Here is an 18,774-nt window from a genome sequence, read left to right as displayed (position 1 = left end):
AAAGGGAGCAGAAAGAAAAAGAATCTTATTTAATCTGCCCCTTTTTCCCAAGAAATCAATTTACAAAGAACGTAAATTAAAAAACAACAACAAAGTAAACAAAAACCTAAAATAAAATAGCTGCCGGCCGACACAGACAGTCACATTTCTTTTTAGTTCCCAAGTTACAATTCAGTTAATACCATTCAACAACAACAAACAATGTTTATACCTTTCGTGACAATGGGTATGTCAATCAAACGTAACTAACATATTTCATTATATTTCCTTAACATACTGGCTTTAATTGTTCTTTTGAATGTAATGTTTGATTTGGATTCTTTGGTTTCTTTGTTCAGATTGTTCCATAAACTGATTCCTTTCACAGAAACATAACGTTCCATCAATTTAGTCCTGAATCTTGGTTTTCTAAAGATCTCTGTTCCTTTTAAGTTATACTTGCTTTCTCTTTTTTCAAATCTTTTCTGAATGTTGATTGGTAAAGTTTTCTTATGAGCTTTAAACATAATTTGCAGAATACTATAATCTACTAATTCATGAAATTTCAAATTTCAAATTTCATAGTGGATTTGTTGGATCTCTATATCGTTTTCTACAGATTGTTTTGCAAAATGAAAATTGACTGAATATATGTTTTACAGGCATTTCCCCATACTTCAACACAGTAGGTCAGGTATGGAACAATCATAGTGTTATACATAAACAAAATCATTAGTATACAAAATAAACAGTTTTGGCCCGAGGACCGACCCCTGAGGTACACCACACTTAATATATTGTGATTCAGATTTTGACCTTATTTATCTGCACATACTGCTTTCTATTTTCCAAGTAGCTTGAGACCCATTGATGTGCCACCCCTCTGATACCGCTCAGTTTTTTTAGAAGTATGGTATGATCTATGGTATATAATATATATATATATATATATATATATATATATATATATATATATATATATATATATATACATATATATATATATATATATATATATATATATATATATATATACATATATGCAGTACTCGAGTTGTAAAAAAAAAATCAGGGGGGATGGTGGATTTTATCATATGGGGACAGATAATTTGTGCTGATTACAAATAATATAATATATTACAAATAATAGCACTGACCAACTGGGCTTACATCAAATACATCAAAACACAAAAAATAAAAAACTGTTTTCTGAACTTATCAATATGCCTCTGTCCTTCACAGGATACGTAAAATGGATCACTGCAAAAACTCAATATATTAACAAGAATATTTGTCTTATTTCTAATTAAAATGTCTCATTTTAGTCACTGGAAAAAAACAACAATTTTCACCTGTTTCAAGTAGATTTTCACTTGAAATAAGTAGAAAAATCTGCCAGTGGAACAAGATTTTTTTGCTTGTAATGAGAAGATAAATCTTGTCCCACTGGCAGATTTTCCTACTTATTTCAAGTGAAAATTTACTTGAAACAGGTGAAAATTGTCAAACAAGTTATTTTTCTGGAGTTATTTTTCTGGTTATGACTCTAAATGTTGAAATAGCAGTAAAACCACATTAATTGAAGAAATGACATAAGGGATGGAAAGGGGGGATGGCAGTTTTACAGGGGGGATGATTTTGACCGTTTTTATTTCAGGGGGGATGCCACCCCCCTCATCCCCCCTCAATTCCGAGTACGGTTGTACTCGGTTATCTTCGGATTCGTTCGTTTATCTTCGTGTATCTTCGGCGGTTCTGTTTTGTTCTGTTTTGTTTTGTTCTCATGCACCGCTTCAGAGGAAGTGACGACATAAATCCGGAAGTTGGGATTTAGCGCCAAAGCTTGAGCCGGAGTCAGGAACATCAGACAAACATGGATGTTGGACGCAAAATAAAGACAAAAGTTTCTGCTGGCTTTAAGATGAGGGGTCTTATACTGCGACCGTATGTGTTTAATAATCTTTTATTGTTGTTGAAAATGTCTTTCTGAAAAGTTGTTTTTCCAAACTGTTAGACGTGTTGTTAGAAAACTTTCTCCTCTGTCATTTCAACAACAAGAGCAGGGTTGAAGGTCTTTGTTTTACAATAACATTGCTATGAATGCTACGTCTTTTTTGTGCTATATTGGATGGTCTGGACTTTGAGATTAAAAAATGTAACATTGCTGTATTATTTCCAGTGTCCCGACAGTATAGAAGATACCTGAGCATATTCAAGTTTACTTCGGGAAACAGTAATGTTGCAAATACACAGGACTGTCTCAGAAAATTAGAATATTGTGATTTTCTGTAATGCAATTACAAAAACAAAAATGTCATACATTCTGGATTCATTACAAATCAACTGAAATATTACAGCTTAAGAAAACTCAAATATCCTATCTCAAAAAATTATAATATTCGGTGAATCTTAATCTTAAACAGTAAGCCATAATCAGCAATATTAAAATAATAAAAGGCTTGCAATATTTCAGTTGATTTGTAATGAATCCACAATGTATGACATTTTTGTTTTTTTAATTGCATTACAGAAAATAAACAACTTTATCACAATATTCTAATTTTTTGAGACAGTCCTGTAAGCTCGGGGTCTTGTTATGATGTTTTTCTTGTTCTGTGCTCCAGTGAAGCCAGCAAGTACCTCGTAGAGGTGTTGATGACGGTGGAGCAGTCAGAGCTCGATGATGTTATTGAAAAGGTGCTGGACGCAGTAGAAAAACAGCCATGTAAGTGTAATCGCCACATGTCCCTACATTTATATTTCATGCACCTGAAGTGTTTTCAGGTTGTGACTATAACGTGGTTTCCAACAGTGTCTTCTAGTATGATCGAGCAGTCTGTGGTGGAAATTGCCGTGCAGGACTGCACTCAGTCTTGTGATGAAGCCATGTAAGTGACACTACAGTAGACTTTTCAGTAGTGATCAACATATTATTTGTTGTTTAATTGAACATTTTGCATAGTATATGCCTGGCATTGTCTTTCTTTGTGCTGTAACAAATTATGTTGTAAAGCCAATATTCTACTATTTTGGACCACAATTTTGCATTCTAAAGTATTTTCTTAACATGAATGCCAATAAATTGCAAAAATTATGGTTTGTATATGTGTATGTATATATATATATATATATATATATATATATATATATATATATATATATATATATATATATATATATATATATATATATTACACACCTGCTTATAACATTACTTGGGTTAATGTCATACATATTCAATAAAAAAAAAGTTATAGCCCCTATTGAAGATTGCACTTTATGTATTAGCCTTTTTCATATTATAAATTACTGAATTATCTAGCTGGACTGTGCACAAAAGAGAGTAGAGTCATTCAAAGTATGATTTTTGTTGGTATAATCTGTAGTAAAAGCAATTATGTGACATTTTAGGGTGTAGGATAACATATCAATACTGTGTATCTGTACTTATGAGTTAAAGTCTTTTTCCAGAGACAATGTTTTCAACATCATCGGTGCCTTTGACGTACCCAGATACATTTACAGTGTGGAAAGGAAGAAGTTTGTGCCGTGAGTTTTGAGACCATTTCCCTCTAAATGATTACAATTAATTAAAGAAAAGACAGCGTCATTGTTTTCAATGTCCTGGATTTTTTATGCTAATGATAGAGCTGTTTGCTTTATGTTGGTGGCTCGTGGAAAAGTATCAAATGTTTAGATTTGTTTTTTCTGTGTCTCCGTGCAGCATCAGTATGACCAACCATCCAGCCCCCAGTCTGTGTGGTTTGGCCAAAGACAAAGCTGAACTTTTTAGGGAGCGCTACACAATCTTACAACAGGTCAGCGAAATCTCCGTCTTGATACGGCCCTGGCGTGTAGTTTGCGTGTTGTGTTCATGTGGACATTTTCCCTCTGCTCTATGCAGCGCACACATCGTCATGAGCTCTTCACCCCGCCAGCAATAGGAACTGCTGTTGAAGAGGGTCAGAACAAATTTCAGGTAGAAACCAATCTGACTATTGTAAAGCACTCTAATCTTATAGTGAGCTTAATAAATTGCAGCTCAAATTTTGATAATCCATTTCTATGTTGTTTTTTTTTGTTTTGTTTTTTATAGCTGAAGACAATTGAAGCCTTGCTTGGTAGCACAGCCAAACTTGGGGAAGTGATTGTACTTGGGATGATCACACAACTGAAAGAAGTAAGTGAATGATCCAGGTAATAGTCTAGATCCTAGAATAGATCACTGAAAAAAAGGTTATATGAATATTCCTGCTCCTGGCTGCGGTCAGAATGGTTACTCTGCATTTACAGTGGGGCAAAAAAGTATTTAGTCAGCCACCAATTGTGCAAGTTCTCTCACTTAAAAAGATGAGAGAGCCTGTAATTTTCATGCCAAAAAAAAAAAGGTTTTCAAACACTGTTGCTGGTATTTTGGTCCGTTCCTCCATGCAGATCTCCTATAGAGCAGTGATGTTTTGGGGCTGTCGCTGGGAAACACGGGCTTTCAACTCCCTCCAAAGATTTTCTATGGGGTTGAGATCTGGAGACTGGCTAGGCCACTCCACTCCAGGACCTTGAAATGTTTCTTATGAAGCTACTCCTTCATTGCCCGGTCGATGTGTTTTGGATCATTGTCATGCTGAAAGACCCAGCTACATTTCATCTTCAATGCCCATGGAAGGAGGTTTTCACTCAAAATCTCACGATACATGGCTCCATTCATTCTTTCCTTTACACGGATCAGTTCTCCTGGTCCCTTTGCAGAAAAACATCCCCAAAGTATGATGTTTCCACCCCCATGCTTCACAGTAGGTTTGGTGTTCTTTGGAAGCAACTCGGCTTTCTTTCTCCTCCAAACACGACAAGTTGTGTTTCCACCAAAAAGTTCTATTTCGGTTCCATATAACATTCTCCCAATCCTCTTCTGCATCATCCAAATGCTCTCTAGCAAACTTCAGATGGGCCTGGACATGTACTGGACATGTACTGGCTTCAGCAGGGGGAACGTCTGGCCCTGCAGGATTTGAGTCCCTGGCGGCGTAGTGTGTTACTGATGGTACCTTTGTTACTTTGGTCCCAGCTCTGCAGGTCCTTCACTAGGTGGTTCTGGGATCTTTACTCACCGTTCTTGTGATCAGTTTTACCCCGCGGGGTCAGATCTTGGTGGAGCCCCAGATGGAGGGATATTATCAGTGTCCTGTATCAGAATCACAATCGTCTTTATTGGCCAGGTTCGAACATTGTCCAACAAGGAATTTGACTCCGGTTATTTCGCTCTTTAGATTTAGAATATCAAACGGTAAATAAACAAATGTGGCACTTATTGACATATATACAATTAAAGAACTGAAGGTGCAGCAGTATGAGGTAGAAAAAAAAATGACTGCTCTGGATAAAATAACATTTATACAAAAAAGTGAGAGGTGCAGCAGAGAGAGGCAGACATGATTATTGCCGGAAGGTGCATTGTTACAGCATGTAACAGCTATTATTGTTATTGCACGTGATTGGTTTCTCTAAGTATGTCTTCCATTTTCTAATAATTGCTCCCACAGTTGATTTCTTCACACCAAGCTGCTTACCTGCAGATTCAGTTTTCCCAGCCTGGTGCAGGTCTACAATTTAGTTTCTCACGTCCTTTGACAGCTCTTTGGTCTTGGCCATAGTGGAGTTTGGAGTGTGACTGTTTGAGGTTGTGGACAGGTGTCTTTTACACTGATAACCAGTTAAAACAGGTGCCATTAATACAGGGAACGAGTGGAGGACAGAGGAGTCTCTTAAAGAAGAAGTTCCAGGTCTGTGAAAGAAATCTTGCCTGTATGTAGGTGACCAAATACTTATTTTACAGGGGAATTTACCAATTAATTCAGTAGAAATCCTACAATGTGATTTCCTGGATTCTTTCCCCCCATTCTGTCTCTCATAGTTGAAGTTACCTATGATGAAAATGACAGGCCTCTCTCATCTTTTTAAGTGGGAGAACTTGCACAACTGGTGGCTGCCTAAATACTTTTTTGCCCCACTGTATTTACCGTACTCATAAAACTTTATTTTTCATCTTGTTTCTCAAACATCTTTTAAGGGCAAATTTTACCTGGAGGACCCGAGCGGAACAGTGCAGCTGGAAATGTCCAAGGCAATATCCTTTTATACGGTTTCAGAGTTTTTAATAAAAACAAAAAATAAGTTTTAGATGTCCAGTATTATGGCTGTTAAGCTGTATATATTCCTTAGCTCCGTTCTTACCAGTTTCATAATGGCCTGTATACAGAGTCCTGCTTTGTGCTAGCAGAAGGTAAGATTACTTTTAATTCTACAGCTGTGGTAAATAAAATGAAGAACACTGTAAAACTAAAGGGCCAGAAGTGTGCATTTCATTACCACATACCGGTAAGTGTCTGGTGTTGAATGAGACGCTTGTTTTCTTTTCTGCAGGTTGGTACGAGGACTCTGTGTTCCACGTTAATGGTTTTGGGTTCCCACCTACAGAGCCTTCTTCAGCTACACGGTAAAACATGCTCGTCTTTGTGCGTTTCACTCTCAGTAAATGTTTGGATTGCAGGAGAAATGTATGAGCATCTTTTAAGTGTAACAACGAATTAAAAATGATTGACCTTTTTGTTTTGGATGGGCACTTAAAATGGATTTCAAGTAATGTGAGTGTGAATACACTTTAACCAAGTAATATAATTTATAATGAAAGTATTTAGCTTTTAAAGATCATATAACTTTCTTTTGTCAAAACTTGTTAAGCAAACAGCTACGTGTCTCTGCATTCTCATAATAACGTGGTTGCATTAATTCCAGCACATACTATGGCAACATCAACTTCTTTGGCGGCCCATCCACCACTTCAGTGAAAGCTTCTGCCAAACTAAAGCAGCTTGAAGACGAAAATGAAGATGCCATGTTTGTGATCATCTCTGACGTCTGGCTGGACAGCGTTGAAGTGATGGAAAAGCTCAACCTCATGTTTTCAGGTCCGATATCACAGGCTTTTACAGGTGAAGAATACACACTTTATAAAACGTGATTTACATTGTCGCCTTATTTTGCTTTACAGGATATGCCGCCATGCCTCCTACTTGCTTCATTTTGTGTGGAAACTTTTCCTCTGCACCATATGGGAAAACACAAATCAAGTCACTCAAAGGTAAAACTTTTCAGTTCAATAAGTTGTCCAACCTAAACTCAAACACTTCATGTGTTTTTATTGTTCTTTAATATGATTTGAAACAAAAAATACATGGTTTAATACGCATTTTGAAACGGCTAATAAGTACTTGCTGTGAGTATTAATTGATCAATCGCACTCTGAGCTCACACTAAACACAAGCACAGTCACTTATGTCTTGTCACAAAGCCGCTAAAGTATGACTTATCTCACATTGCTGCGTTATGAAATTTGGCTAAAAGGTTGTGTCCATAGTATGGCATAATTTTATTTTCTGCTTTTATTACTCTTCATTTATAGAAGCAAACATTTTATTATGTCTCTCAGCATCTGATGGTGATAACTTTACTCTACATGGTGAATGAGAGATGAATGAACTACACACACCTCCAAAGGTTGCATTACTCAGTTTATTAATTATGATGGACATATTTTACAGTGGAGTTAAATTCAACTTTAAAAATGTTCTCCTAAACAGCAGCACCATTTTAGTCCTAAACAGTAAACTATTAGCACTCTGACAATGGGAAATTAAACTCATCATGTTGTGGCAGATGTGACAGCAGTCATAAAGGATATTATTTTTCTGACTTGACGTGAATTCAGTTTTAGATCCATATCATCAGTTGTTTTTGTTTAAATCGGTATGTTACACTTCTTTTAAAATGTATTTTCCTTTAAAAGATTCACTGAAAGCCCTCGCTGATGCTATTTGTGCACATCCCAACATTCACAGCAGGTAGGATACAACAGATTTCCCACAATGCTTTGTTCTGGATTGTATCATTCTAGTCAAAGTTCAGTATATTTGATTGATACATGTTCATCTCAAACCCACAGTAGTCGCTTCGTGTTTGTTCCCGGTCCTGAGGACCCGGGTCCAGGCACCATCTTGCCAAGGTAAAACTTCAGAGAGATCTAAATTTTAAAGTGACCGTGGTAGATTTTCTCAGCAGTTAGGATAAATGTGGATACATTTATTTCTCTCAGGCCTCCCTTGGCCGACCACATCACAGAGGAGTTCAGACAGAGGGTGCCGTTCTCCGTGTTCACAACCAACCCATGCAGGTAAAAGGGAAGAATGACTGTAGAAATACATATGGAAAACTAATATAAGACAGGCACCAAAGTTATTAAAAGGGCTGTAAAACTGACCTCTGATGTGATCCGGTCAGGATCCAGTACTGTAGCCAGGAGATCGTCATCATGAGGGAAGACCTGCTCAACAAGATGTGTAGAAACTGTGTCCGGTTGCCCAACAATAATCTCGACATCCCCAATCATGTAAGTTAACGTTGTCTAAAAAAAGTTATCTCAGACAGCAGTCTAATCTCTTCTTCTTTAGTTGTTTTTGTCTTTGGTTATCCATTTTTCTTCTACATTTATTCACAGCAGAGATGTTGCCCTGAAGATTCTTTTTAACTAACAAATACAACTGCATATTTAACTTTCAGCTACAGTGGTTCTATTTCTGACAAAAATTATGTGAAAAGACCTTTTATGTTTTAAATAAACAGTCACATTTTGCCCTCTTCCTCTCCACAGTTTGTCAAGACTATCCTGTCCCAGGGTCACTTAAGTCCACTTCCTCTGTATGTCAGCCCGGTATTCTGGGCCTATGACTACTCCCTGCGCATCTACCCAGTCCCAGATGTCATTGTCTTTGCAGACAAGTACGACCCCTTCAGCATCACCAACACAGACTGCCTCTGCGTCAACCCGGTAAGGGTCAGAATAGACTTAAATATACCCCAAATTATCTTTTGACAATCTTTGTTTTTCCCATCTTGTCTCGGGAAGGTACTTTTTTTTTTTTTTAAGGTCTTTGTGGCACTAGTGGCCTTTATTTAGAAAGTAAGTAGACAGGAAATGGGTAGAGAGAGAGAAGGGGAGACATTGCAGTATAGAGCAACAGGCCAGGAATTGAATCTGCGTGCGCTGCCCTCACAAGGACTACAGCCTCTCCAAATGGCGCCTGCTCAACCCACTGAGGTCTCCAGGGCCCTCTCGGAAAGTTTCTTAATGATTTGTCTCGGTAATGGGCATTAAGTATTTATCTCTTACATATTTTGTCAATGATTTATTTCTGCAGGGCTCCTTCCCCAGAAGTGGCTTCACATTCAAAGTCTACTATCCATCCAACAAAACTGTAGAGGACAGGTGAGATCCAGCCTTAGTTTTACTTTTGACATCAACATACTTCAAATTCATAACTCAGGTGTAACAGTTATTGGGTTCATGCTAATTTTTTTTTCTCCCTCTTAACAGCAAACTTCAAGGGCTCTAAAGAAAATTAAGGATTTGCATGCAGATCTGTTCACACTTGAACATGTCTATTATTATACTGGATGTTAAAATGAGCATGTTAAGATCATGCATTTGTTCTATAATTGATATTAAAGATTTTATTTGTTTTATAAAAAAATGTAGTATTTCTGATTATGCATAATAAATGGTTGTTTATGGATGGTTGCTGAAACTGTCGTCTTTAAAGAAGTTTGAGTACCAGTAAGCTGCCTTAAAGATGACAGAAGATTTTTTTTAAAGAAAAAGTTTCTTAGTGTAAATAATCTGTTGGAGGATGTTCATTGTGGTTTTATTTTTTATATTCTGAATGTTTATGTCAAATAAAATCTGTGATTTTACAATACATACATTTAAAAGCCTTCTTTCATACTCAATTGTAGTGGCACTGGAATGCACCAAACTTATCTGTTTGATTCTTTTTCTGAGAGGTTTGATCCCATGTCATCCATTGCCTATTTTTATATTTTCTCCCATATTTTATGATGTAAAAAAAGTCTCCCTTGTAAAAAATATTTAATTTTAATCTTTAAATGAAATAGAAGTGTTTTTGGATCAGGTTTGTTACAACTTTTGAATAATTTCTTTGGAAATGTGTACAAATGTGTGCATCTTTGTCATTAATACATAGTTTACATATTCAAAATTCCTGAAAAGGGAATTGTCTAATGAATGTGATCCACTGAAATGGTAGTGTTGATATCTATTAGTAAATTGAAAAGCAGTCAATAAGTAATGAAGTCATTTGGCTAATTTCATGCCAAATGGATGAACAGTTTTGTGTCTTTAGTTGTGTTAAATGTTTCCAGTTTCATCACGAAACACCGGGAAATGAAACAAAACATTGTTAATGCTAATGTTGAATGGATTCATCTATTTAAACCTAAAATATTCCAATTATAAAATTTGCTTCAGAGATGGTAAGTGCTCCTTTGAAAATTAACTGAGACTTTTATTTTGTAAAGGTGTTCTTATCATTTAGAATACTGCCTGGTTTTATTGTGTATGCAGAAGATGGCAAATAGTGAATATTATAAAATCAGGAAAAACTTAAACTTTTTAATTCATTTTTTATATTTATACTTTATAATTTTGAATATCTATATTAGGGTTGATTTATGTTTTGAAAACCACATAGAAGCCGTGACCATTATTTTGTCGAGCCGTTTCCGCTTTAATAAGTAATTTCCGGTTGTTCTTCCGGGGGATTGTTTTGAGCTCATAAAAAACTGGGACTACCATTTGCTGGAGAAAAAAGAAAAATTTAAGAGGGTAAGGTTGTTATATCTGGAAATTAAATGGACCCAGAGCTTGTAAAAGTGGATTAATGTTAAGGCTGAAACAGCACATGTAAATCTAGTGCAGAAGTTTCGCCTAATTGAAATTCAGCTAACAAACAAACAGCTGTCAATTTCTTCTAAAGTCGACGGCTCGACTCGTGTTTGACTCTAAAAATGGTATTTTAGTCTTATAATGAACACCCTTAGAATTATCTTTCATTTTTAAAAGATATGCAAGCTGCCAACGTGGATTTAGGAGCCTGAATATCAAAGCTATCGAAGTAGGTCGACGGTAGCTTGTTAAGGCTGATTTATGGTTCCGCGTTAAATCGACGCAGAGGCTACGGTGTGCGTCGCCGCGTACCCTACGGCGTAGGCTCTGCGTTGATGTACCGCGGAACCATAAATCAGCCTTTATTGTCAGCTAACGCAGGCGTCTGCTGCTCTGGATCCGTTTAGTTAACAAATCTTACAAAAAAGTTATGGTTGGAGAAAATGTGAGCATCTTGTCCGGCCTTTAGAGGCCTGATTTAGCAAAATGCTGCTGTACAATTGTAGATTTTACTCTAAGCAATTGGGAGAAGTGGCCGAAGCTAGAAATCGCACATGGAACAAAGTGGCTGATGTTTCTGAAAATAGAGATGTGTGGATGTGAGGGGGAAATGACTGTTTCCCTTAGACAGCATTTAGAGCAAGCCCAGATATGTTATCTGTTGTTTTATTTACAATTTGTGTACGTGCTGTTTATATCCTGAGGGGAAAAAATAATTAAAGCAATGTTGTCAAGAAGAAGTGCAATGCTATTATTTTGTTTTATGTCCATCTTAAAGGAAGAACATGGCTGACACAAAGTGTTGGTATGGTAAATATGTTGTATTTGTAAAAATCTGAGTTTGCATAAACACTAATTATCGTATTTTCGGGACTATAAGCCACTACTTTTTTCATAGGTTTTCAACCATGCGGCTTATACAAAGGTTTTTCTGTGAATTTTTCTTCCACCGCTCGGGGCGCTCTAACCGGAATTAGAATAAAAACTAAGACAAAATAAATGAAAAGAAGAATACGCTACTTTAGCAGATAGAAGTAGGTAGAAGCAGATTTCAAACAGATAAATAAATACCGGTTATTTTCTCTTGGTTCTGTCCCGTTTTAATCAGCAAAGTTGCTGCCGTGTTGAAAGACACTGTTAGGAAAGGATCTATTTAGGTACAAACATGTACATCATTTACAGTTCAAAATCCTTCTGTACATTTAGTAAATATCTAATCTAACAACATAAATATCTGCGGCTTGTATATCTTTTTTTAATTATTTTTTTAAAAATAGAGCGGGTGCGGCTTATAGTCCAGAAAATACGGTAATTGGTTGTTGGTGCCACCATGAACTAGTGGTAATTTCTCTTTCTCAATCTTCAACAGGAGACAAGAGGGACTGATATGGCGGAGAGAATGGCAGATATGCAGGAAGACATGGAGGATCTGCCGGCTGAGGAGGACGACTCAGATCAAGATGATGACGATGACAGATTGTTTGCTTGGATGGTAAACGATGATATGGAAGAGGATGAGGAAGATGATGGGGTGGAGGAGGAACAGCCTGTGGACACTGAAGCACCTGAACTGTTTGAGGTGGACGCGCCAGCTGAACGCAGCGGTCACATAGCAGTAGTCGACAGAAACATCATGTACGTGTGGGGCGGATACAAGGTAAGGCACACCCATACATTATCATTACGCTTTCTGTTGTGGCTAATGTAACTGCAGTTTACCTCAATATGGACAATACCTAAACAAAAACATTTGTGTACTCGCAACTAATTTATTTATAATTTAGTTATTTATTAATCACAAATTATTACTGGATAATTTGGGGTTTAAGTCTTTTTGAATTGAATTTTTTAACTGAGTTCAAAGTTACACATGATCACAATGATGAGTTTCACGGCTCTAAAGTTTAAGGAATATTACAGAGTTAAACCAACCGTAGCTCTACTATTAGACAGCAAGGATTACAAACTTTTATTAGGGACCAAAACAACATTAATCAAACTGTTTCGAGACGGAGCGTAATACACATTTGCTGTAAATGAAAGTTAATGTTTACTCTCGTCAGAATAAATTGCTATTTTAAGCCTCTGAAAAGACTCAAAAATGTAATTGGATGTTAGTGAAAGGATGGATAGGGTCAGTAGAGACCGACATCAGCACCTGCATGAGTCTCAATCCAGGAGAGGAACATGTCTCCTACTGTTAAAGAAATATTTTAGACTTGTGTTAAAACTTATGCATCTCAGGTTTAAGCAGACACGGAGGAAAGAAGGACTTCTAGTGGGTGTTTTTGAGGACGTAGCTGTTCAGATCAATTCAACTTTTAGTTGCAGGTTGGACTACAGGCAAAAATGACCGAGTGTAATGAGGTCTACGTGGTCATGTGACTTTGTTAAATGACACCGTTCTTTAACATCATGTTAAACTCAACTAAGATAGCGACAGTGCAAGTGGCCTATAATGTTTATTATTACTGTGTCTTTCTCTACAAGAATGCTCAAAACCATGGATTCTTTGACTTGTATCTGCCAAAAAATGAGATCTGGACCTACAACATGGAGTCAGGAGTCTGGTGAGATGATCTAACTTGTAAAGGAGTAACATTTTACAGTTCTGCATGTTTTTGGCAATTCATTTACAAACAATAAAAATAAATAAAAATGTGAATACTCGCAGGACAAAATGTGTTGCTGGAGGTGACCTACAAACATCGATGTCAGGCAGCTGTGGGGTGTGTGTTAATGGCGTCCTTTACCTTTTTGGTGGTCACCATGCCAGGGGAAATACTAACAGGGTGAGGTGTTATTTTGTTTTGTTTTTTCCCAGCTCACTGTAAGCAAATGTTTTCCCCTCCTCTGGTCTGGGTGCTGTAGGGGCTGATCGTCTTTAAGGAGCTCTGTCTTCTCTGCTGTTGTTGTAGATGTATCGCCTGTTCCTGAGAAGTAACCACCTCATGTGGGAGGAGATGAGGGATCTTAAAGGAGTTCTTCCTTCATCCAAGGATAAGCTCGGCTGCTGGGTTCAGAAGAACAAGTGAGGGCAAAGGGTTTCTGTGTCTTTTTCTTTTTCTATCTTGTATTTATCATTTAAAGTTAACATTTAATATGACTATTTAGAAATAAATATAAGTACACGAAAAGTGAAGTCCGGAACTACCTTTTTATTTTTTTTAATACCATCACAATGGTATTAATGGTTAAATGGTTCTATTGGTACAACATACATGCACATAGCATAACACTGTCTCACTGTGTTTGACACATGATGTGCCATGAGCAGTTCCTTTCCTTCCCCATATTCACTATTCCCATCATTCTGTTATAACACTTTTATTTTTCTAATGAAGATGTCTCTTAATTATAGATCTTTTGCACTAATACCTTTTTCCCAAGTATACTTGACTTCTGCTGATGGTTTTGACCCATTCACATTGCATTTGGATTGTCTACACCATATGAAATGTGTGCGGTAACTGTAGGTCATTTTTCAGATGTTTTGAGTGAGCTTGTTGGATCTTGATTGTTTCCAGACTGATATTCTTCGGGGGTTATGGCTACGCTCCACAAGGGTCTCATCGAGGGACTTTTCAATATGATGAATCATCTTCTCTCGTGGTCAGTGAAACACATCTTATTCAATGTATTTAAGAATAAGTGAGAATGTGTGATGGTTTAATTGCTGAAAGTCAATTTAATGTTGGTAGAAAACGTCTACAATAAGAAGCTGTGCAATAACAATTTTGAGTGTCAGTTTCCCATAGAGAGGATGCTTTTATAGAAAATATTGGATGGTAGTATCATGAAAAGGTTGGCCCTTTTCTTTTCTTTTTTTTTTATGAAATTTTGTGATGTGTGGTCAGTGGGACAGCCCTGGGCGAGGCTGGAACAACCACATTCACATCCTGGACCTGGAGACGTCAACATGGAGCCAGCCCATCACCAAGGTACTAACATTTTCAACTGAAAAGAAGGAAAACAAACAAAAACACTGAAACAAATGGTTAAGATTTATTTTCTAAAGCTCTTTTTGTAATTTCAAAACAAACATTACTGACCTTTTTTGTTTGTTGGCCTCATGCAGGGGAGCAGCCCGTCACCCAGAGCAGCTCACGCCTGCGCTACAGTGGGAAATAGAGGTTATGTGTTCGGTGGAAGATTTAAGGTCAGCAGGGGGCAAAAAGACACACATTTTACCTCACTGATGCACATTTGTGTCAGAAATCAGTCTTATTGTATACTGTCTATTTTCAGATGCGTTTTTAACATTTCCAAAATGTTATCTACATACTTGCCTGTCTAATAACTCCAGTACATTTTCTTTGGTCTACAGAATTGCAGACTTAATGACTTGTACTACATTGACTTTGATACTTGGGAGTGGCATGAAATGTAAGTGTTTACCTTTTTACCAGATTAGATGCTGCTGCTGTTGGTAGTAAATTCTAAGATGCAACATAAACAAGGTGCTATTAGACAACACATTTATACAGCATTTGTCACGGGTAAAAAACCAAACTGGGAATCCTTTAAAATGACCTGGAGCTCATCATTGTGTAATGAAACGACAAGACACCAAGCTCAGTTTGTCTGTCCGGTTCTGTTCTCGTTACAGGAGCGTTCCCCAGCTCGGTCCTGTGGGCCGATCCTGGCACTCCTTTACACCCGTGTCATCAGACCACATCTTCCTATTTGGGGGTTTCACCACAGAGCGAGAAACACTAAGTAAGTCCAACACCTGACCTTGAGAGGGGAACGATCATCTCAAAGTGACGGAACGATCATCTCAAAGTGACCCCCTTTCTTTATTCTCTTTTTTTTTTTTTCATCTTTCAGGTGATTCTTGGCTGTACTGTGTAAGCAAGAATGAATGGAAGCCTTTCAAACACAATCACACAGAGAGCCCCAGGTAATTATCTCATCTTATTGTAGTTGTTCGCCATTGTGTTTGTAGATCAGTGTTCAGTTAAGTGGAAATTTGACATTTTGCGTTTGCACTGCAGACTGTGGCACACAGCGTGCTCCGGTCCTGACGGAGAGGTGTTTGTGTTTGGAGGTTGTGCCAACAACCTTCTATCTAATCTCAGAGCTGTAAGTTGCACATTGAACCTTTTTTATTTATCATACTTTTTTTGTTGTTTTTTTTTCCTTTCTGTTGATATTCATTGTTTTCTGACCCTCTTTGTCTTGACAGGCCCACAGCAATGAGTTACTGGTTTTCAACGTTCAGCCCAAATCATTAGTTAGGTGAGTGCATTTAGATACAGATTTCTTTTCATTTATTTATAGACTTCCAGTAAAATACGTTTTTGGGTTTGTTTTTTTTTTACATAAAGAAAACCAACATATTTTACTCTTGCAGTTCTGAAAAGGCAGACAGCTCCAGCTGCTTTTTGTTAATATTCATATTCTTTATAGTAAGAATGGAACTATTCTCGCACATCAATACCATTATCTAATCCTACTACACATTTCAGCCTTCTTAAGCCTTCATGATAAAACGCTAAGTTTAAATTACAATTTATCATCCCCTCTTTAAACACATTTCTGGTAAAGGAAACTGTTTTCCAAAAAAGCATATCAAAGTGTTTACTGTATTTTCGCGACCATAAGGCGCACATAAATTTTTTATTTTTTTTTTTAATGTGCCGGGCGCCTTATGAAACGGTGCGCCGTGTCTATTACCTGAATTACGGTAATGTAAGGCCGGCCACCATGAGAACGGTAAAAAGAGAAGGGGGCGGGTGAAGCCTTGAGTTGCGACGTGAATGAGACTCCACTGAGCTGTTAAATGCGGAAACAGATGATGAAGACTTTTAAGGATTTGCTTGATGTGTAAAGTGAAATAAAATACAATCAAACTAAGTTTTGCTCCCGCTATATTTTTAGATAAGCACACTTGTTCTGCAGCGCGTGTGTGTTTTGCATGTCGGGAAAGAGGAAGCACCTGCCGTGGGTTTGCGGGGTCCGATCGCCGCATCCCCGGGGCAGATCCGGCTGAAATGCCGCTGGTCTTTCCCCGGGAGCCTTAATCTTTAGGATCAAGATTCCCAGAATATTCTAATTTTTTGAGATAGGATATTTGAGTTTTCTTAAACTGTAAGCCATGATCAGCAATATTAAAATAATAAAAGGCTTACAATATTTCAGTTGATTTGTAATGAATCCAGAATGTATGACATTTTTGGTTTTGTAATTGCATTACAGAAAATCACAATATTCAAATTTTCTGAGACAGTCCTGTAGACTTTTTAAGTTTTCCTTTTTTTTCACAACAAACAGCAGTAGCAAATTATCAGTCTTATTAGTACAGCTGCAAAGAATGCTTTGCATATTTGCAGAATATTATTATTAACCAGAGTAGATTTTCACATTTATGGTTTATCATTCTCTATGTAAATGTCCTCTGAGACTCGTGCATCTGTCCCCTTTCTGCAGGTTGTGTATGGAAACCGTTCTGCAGCACAGAGAGCGTTTGTCTTCTTACTGGGACTGCTTGCCCGAACACCTCTTGCATAGCCTGAAACAAAGGATGTCCCACGTGAACACGCTGGGGTCTTAGGCTCACGCAGGAGCCCCGTTCCATGTTCAGAGGGACAGAACTGTGTGTGAGGAGGAGAGGAACGTTTCTCTTACACCGATAGTCCTTTTTAGAGGATTATTTTAGTGGGTGTGGACACCTGCGTTGAAAGAGAAACTATGAAGTAAAGGTGAACAGCTGTGTATCTGTAGATGTGACAGTGTGCTACATGGATGTTTTTGTTTTTTTTTGGTCCCCTTTGTTCAGGAAACGCTTCATTCCAGCACCTCTGAAAAGGAAAGTGCTTAAAGCACACCGCTTACCAACTATAGTTCACATCCGGGGCCATTTACTCCCACAGACTGGCCTTTTCTGTCTATTTTAGATTTGCAGGGGCACAGCTCACAATAAATGTGGCCAGTATTGCCCACGTGGTCGCCTGAAACCGTCACATTATTAAATTGTTCATGTTTTAAATTACAGCTGCTTCCAGCAGCTGTATAATAACAGTGCAGATGTTTGGGGGAAATAAGCTGATTAGCTGCATACAGTCTTTCCTCATTGGAGGAAACAAATGAAAGCTATGTGGTCTTTGATCCTGCATGTGAAAGGCTCTCACACAGAGCTTAATGTTTTGTGTTCTTGTCCATCTTACAAGGCCAGTGGATCTTTCTGTAACGTTTTTATCGATGGTCAGTTTGTTTTAAGAAGTTCAAGACAATTCAGCTAAAGTCCAACACTGCATGGTTTTTTTTTGGGTTCTCAAAAATGTATGACCTGATTTTCAGGAATACTTTCATGATGTTCATTCTCTCTAAAAAGCTGAAATATGAAAACTTTTTCTTGCCTCAAATATATACGGAATGAAAACTCTTTGTGTTTCAGTATGTCAGGAAGACTACTGAGGTGGAAAACGCAATGAGAAGCATTAGGATTTATTCTGATTTGCATAGTTTTCCTCATCTTAAGATGTCAACATTGTCTTAATACTGTGGTGAAAACGTCAAGTGTGAAGAGGTTTTGCTTTGACTGCTGTTTTTGTTGTTTTAGATCCCTGTAAATGCAAAATGTCATTAATCTTTGGTGTGATCTTAGCTAATATGCTTAAATTCTCACAGACCTTAAACTAGTGTTTTTATGCTTTTTCAGACCATCTACTCTGGAGCTACAGGGCTGTTAACTTTTTTTTTTGTATATACTTATTTATATGTTTGTGAGGAAGTGTGCAAGTTCTGTGCTCTCAAAGCTTTCCAGGTAGGCAGTCGTCTCCTGTAGCGCTGTAATTTAATCAGTTAATACCCAGCAAGTGTATTGTGGATGATCACCCTCATTGCACTGAAATGCCTCGTGTCAGGGGGGCTTTGTTTGTACTTGCTTGGTTTGCACAATGTTACCTTTTTCTTTTTTTTTCTTCTTTTATTTTTTGTTAAATTGTAGGATTTGTTGCAATTCCTACTTTGTACTCAAAAATAAAACACTTCAAAAAGTA

At 37.4% G+C, this 18,774-nt stretch overlaps 2 protein-coding genes across 2 annotated transcripts; both read left to right on the top strand.

Moving 5' to 3' along the window:
- Nucleotides 1–1,826: 1,826 nt before the first annotated feature.
- Nucleotides 1,827–10,160, top strand: pole2 (polymerase (DNA directed), epsilon 2). The gene is made up of 19 exons (XM_061743201.1): nt 1,827–1,923; nt 2,604–2,704; nt 2,792–2,867; nt 3,451–3,528; nt 3,704–3,797; nt 3,884–3,958; nt 4,076–4,159; nt 6,044–6,100; nt 6,208–6,256; nt 6,397–6,469; nt 6,769–6,941; nt 7,025–7,114; nt 7,820–7,874; nt 7,976–8,035; nt 8,126–8,203; nt 8,311–8,419; nt 8,681–8,857; nt 9,228–9,295; nt 9,404–10,160. Exons 1-19 carry the CDS (start codon nt 1,853–1,855, stop codon nt 9,420–9,422), a joined length of 1,587 nt encoding a protein of 528 aa, XP_061599185.1. The 5' UTR covers nt 1,827–1,852; the 3' UTR covers nt 9,423–10,160.
- A 466-nt stretch (nt 10,161–10,626) lies between these two features.
- Nucleotides 10,627–18,771, top strand: klhdc2 (kelch domain containing 2). Its single transcript, XM_061744274.1, has 14 exons — nt 10,627–10,711; nt 12,141–12,428; nt 13,262–13,341; nt 13,446–13,563; nt 13,690–13,802; nt 14,299–14,383; nt 14,629–14,712; nt 14,850–14,930; nt 15,099–15,157; nt 15,381–15,490; nt 15,602–15,674; nt 15,769–15,856; nt 15,960–16,012; nt 17,204–18,771. The coding sequence occupies exons 2-14, from the start codon at nt 12,159–12,161 to the stop codon at nt 17,325–17,327; spliced, it is 1,338 nt and encodes a 445-aa protein (XP_061600258.1). The 5' UTR covers nt 10,627–10,711; nt 12,141–12,158; the 3' UTR covers nt 17,328–18,771.
- The last annotated feature ends 3 nt before the right edge of the window (nt 18,772–18,774 follow it).

The sequence above is a fragment of the Cololabis saira genome, chromosome 16, assembly GCF_033807715.1.
Source record: "Cololabis saira isolate AMF1-May2022 chromosome 16, fColSai1.1, whole genome shotgun sequence".
Lineage (NCBI taxonomy): Eukaryota > Metazoa > Chordata > Actinopteri > Beloniformes > Belonidae > Cololabis > Cololabis saira.
Note: the sequence above shows the minus strand (reverse complement) of the source record. Positions and strands in the feature narration are given on the sequence as shown.

Excerpts from the sequence above, each read along its gene's own strand:
- pole2 (XM_061743201.1), top strand. The coding sequence starts at position 1,853 with ATGGATGTTGGACGCAAAATAAAGACAAAAGTTTCTGCTGGCTTTAAG. Across the intron at positions 3,959-4,075 it reads AGGGTCAGAACAAATTTCAG|CTGAAGACAATTGAAGCCTT; the intron begins GTAGAAACCAAT and ends TGTTTTTTATAG. Across the intron at positions 4,160-6,043 it reads TGATCACACAACTGAAAGAA|GGCAAATTTTACCTGGAGGA; the intron begins GTAAGTGAATGA and ends ACATCTTTTAAG.
- klhdc2 (XM_061744274.1), top strand. The coding sequence starts at position 12,159 with ATGGCGGAGAGAATGGCAGATATGCAGGAAGACATGGAGGATCTGCCG. Across the intron at positions 14,713-14,849 it reads GGAGCCAGCCCATCACCAAG|GGGAGCAGCCCGTCACCCAG; the intron begins GTACTAACATTT and ends GGCCTCATGCAG. Across the intron at positions 16,013-17,203 it reads CAGCCCAAATCATTAGTTAG|GTTGTGTATGGAAACCGTTC; the intron begins GTGAGTGCATTT and ends CCCTTTCTGCAG.